The 373-nt window shown below is 55.5% G+C and overlaps 1 protein-coding gene across 1 annotated transcript in view; it reads right to left on the minus strand.

The window, feature by feature from the left end:
- Window positions 1-181, minus strand: part of NXPH1 (neurexophilin 1) — a 141,043-nt gene extending 140,862 nt beyond the window's left edge. Inside the window, exon 1 of the mRNA XM_009895334.1 lies at window positions 20-181. Coding sequence (XP_009893636.1) covers window positions 20-73 — 54 coding nt within the window. The 5' untranslated portion in view covers window positions 74-181. The remainder of the gene's footprint in view (window positions 1-19) is intronic.
- Between the last annotated feature and the right edge of the window lie 192 nt (window positions 182-373).

The raw sequence follows: 373 nt of genomic DNA on the forward strand, positions 1-373 counted from the left end.
GGGGGGCCGGGGCACTCACCAGGTAGAGGGTGGGCTGCAGCAGAAGGACCGCGTACCAGTACACAGCCTGCATCCTCGCCGCTCAAACTTCCCCCGCGCTGCCTTCGCTGCCTCTTTGTTCCTTCCAGAACATAGATCCACCTGACATCCACTTTACAGAACAAGCAGAGCTCTCACCAGCCTAGACAAAAATGAAATTATAGACCCCATGACCACAAGACAATGTTAGGCTTGAGACAAGGGGGGAAGAGAGGTGTGTAGGGAGGGGGGGGCGGGAGAGGAGAAGGTGGGGTGTGTGGATGGGGGTGGGGGAAACAAAAAACGATTAAAATCGAGTTAATCCAGCGTAAGAGCAAAGTGATCGCACGGTCCG

Source organism: Charadrius vociferus, unplaced genomic scaffold (assembly GCF_000708025.1).
Source record: "Charadrius vociferus isolate BGI_N301 unplaced genomic scaffold, ASM70802v2 scaffold31, whole genome shotgun sequence".
NCBI classification, from domain to species: Eukaryota; Metazoa; Chordata; class Aves; order Charadriiformes; family Charadriidae; genus Charadrius; species Charadrius vociferus.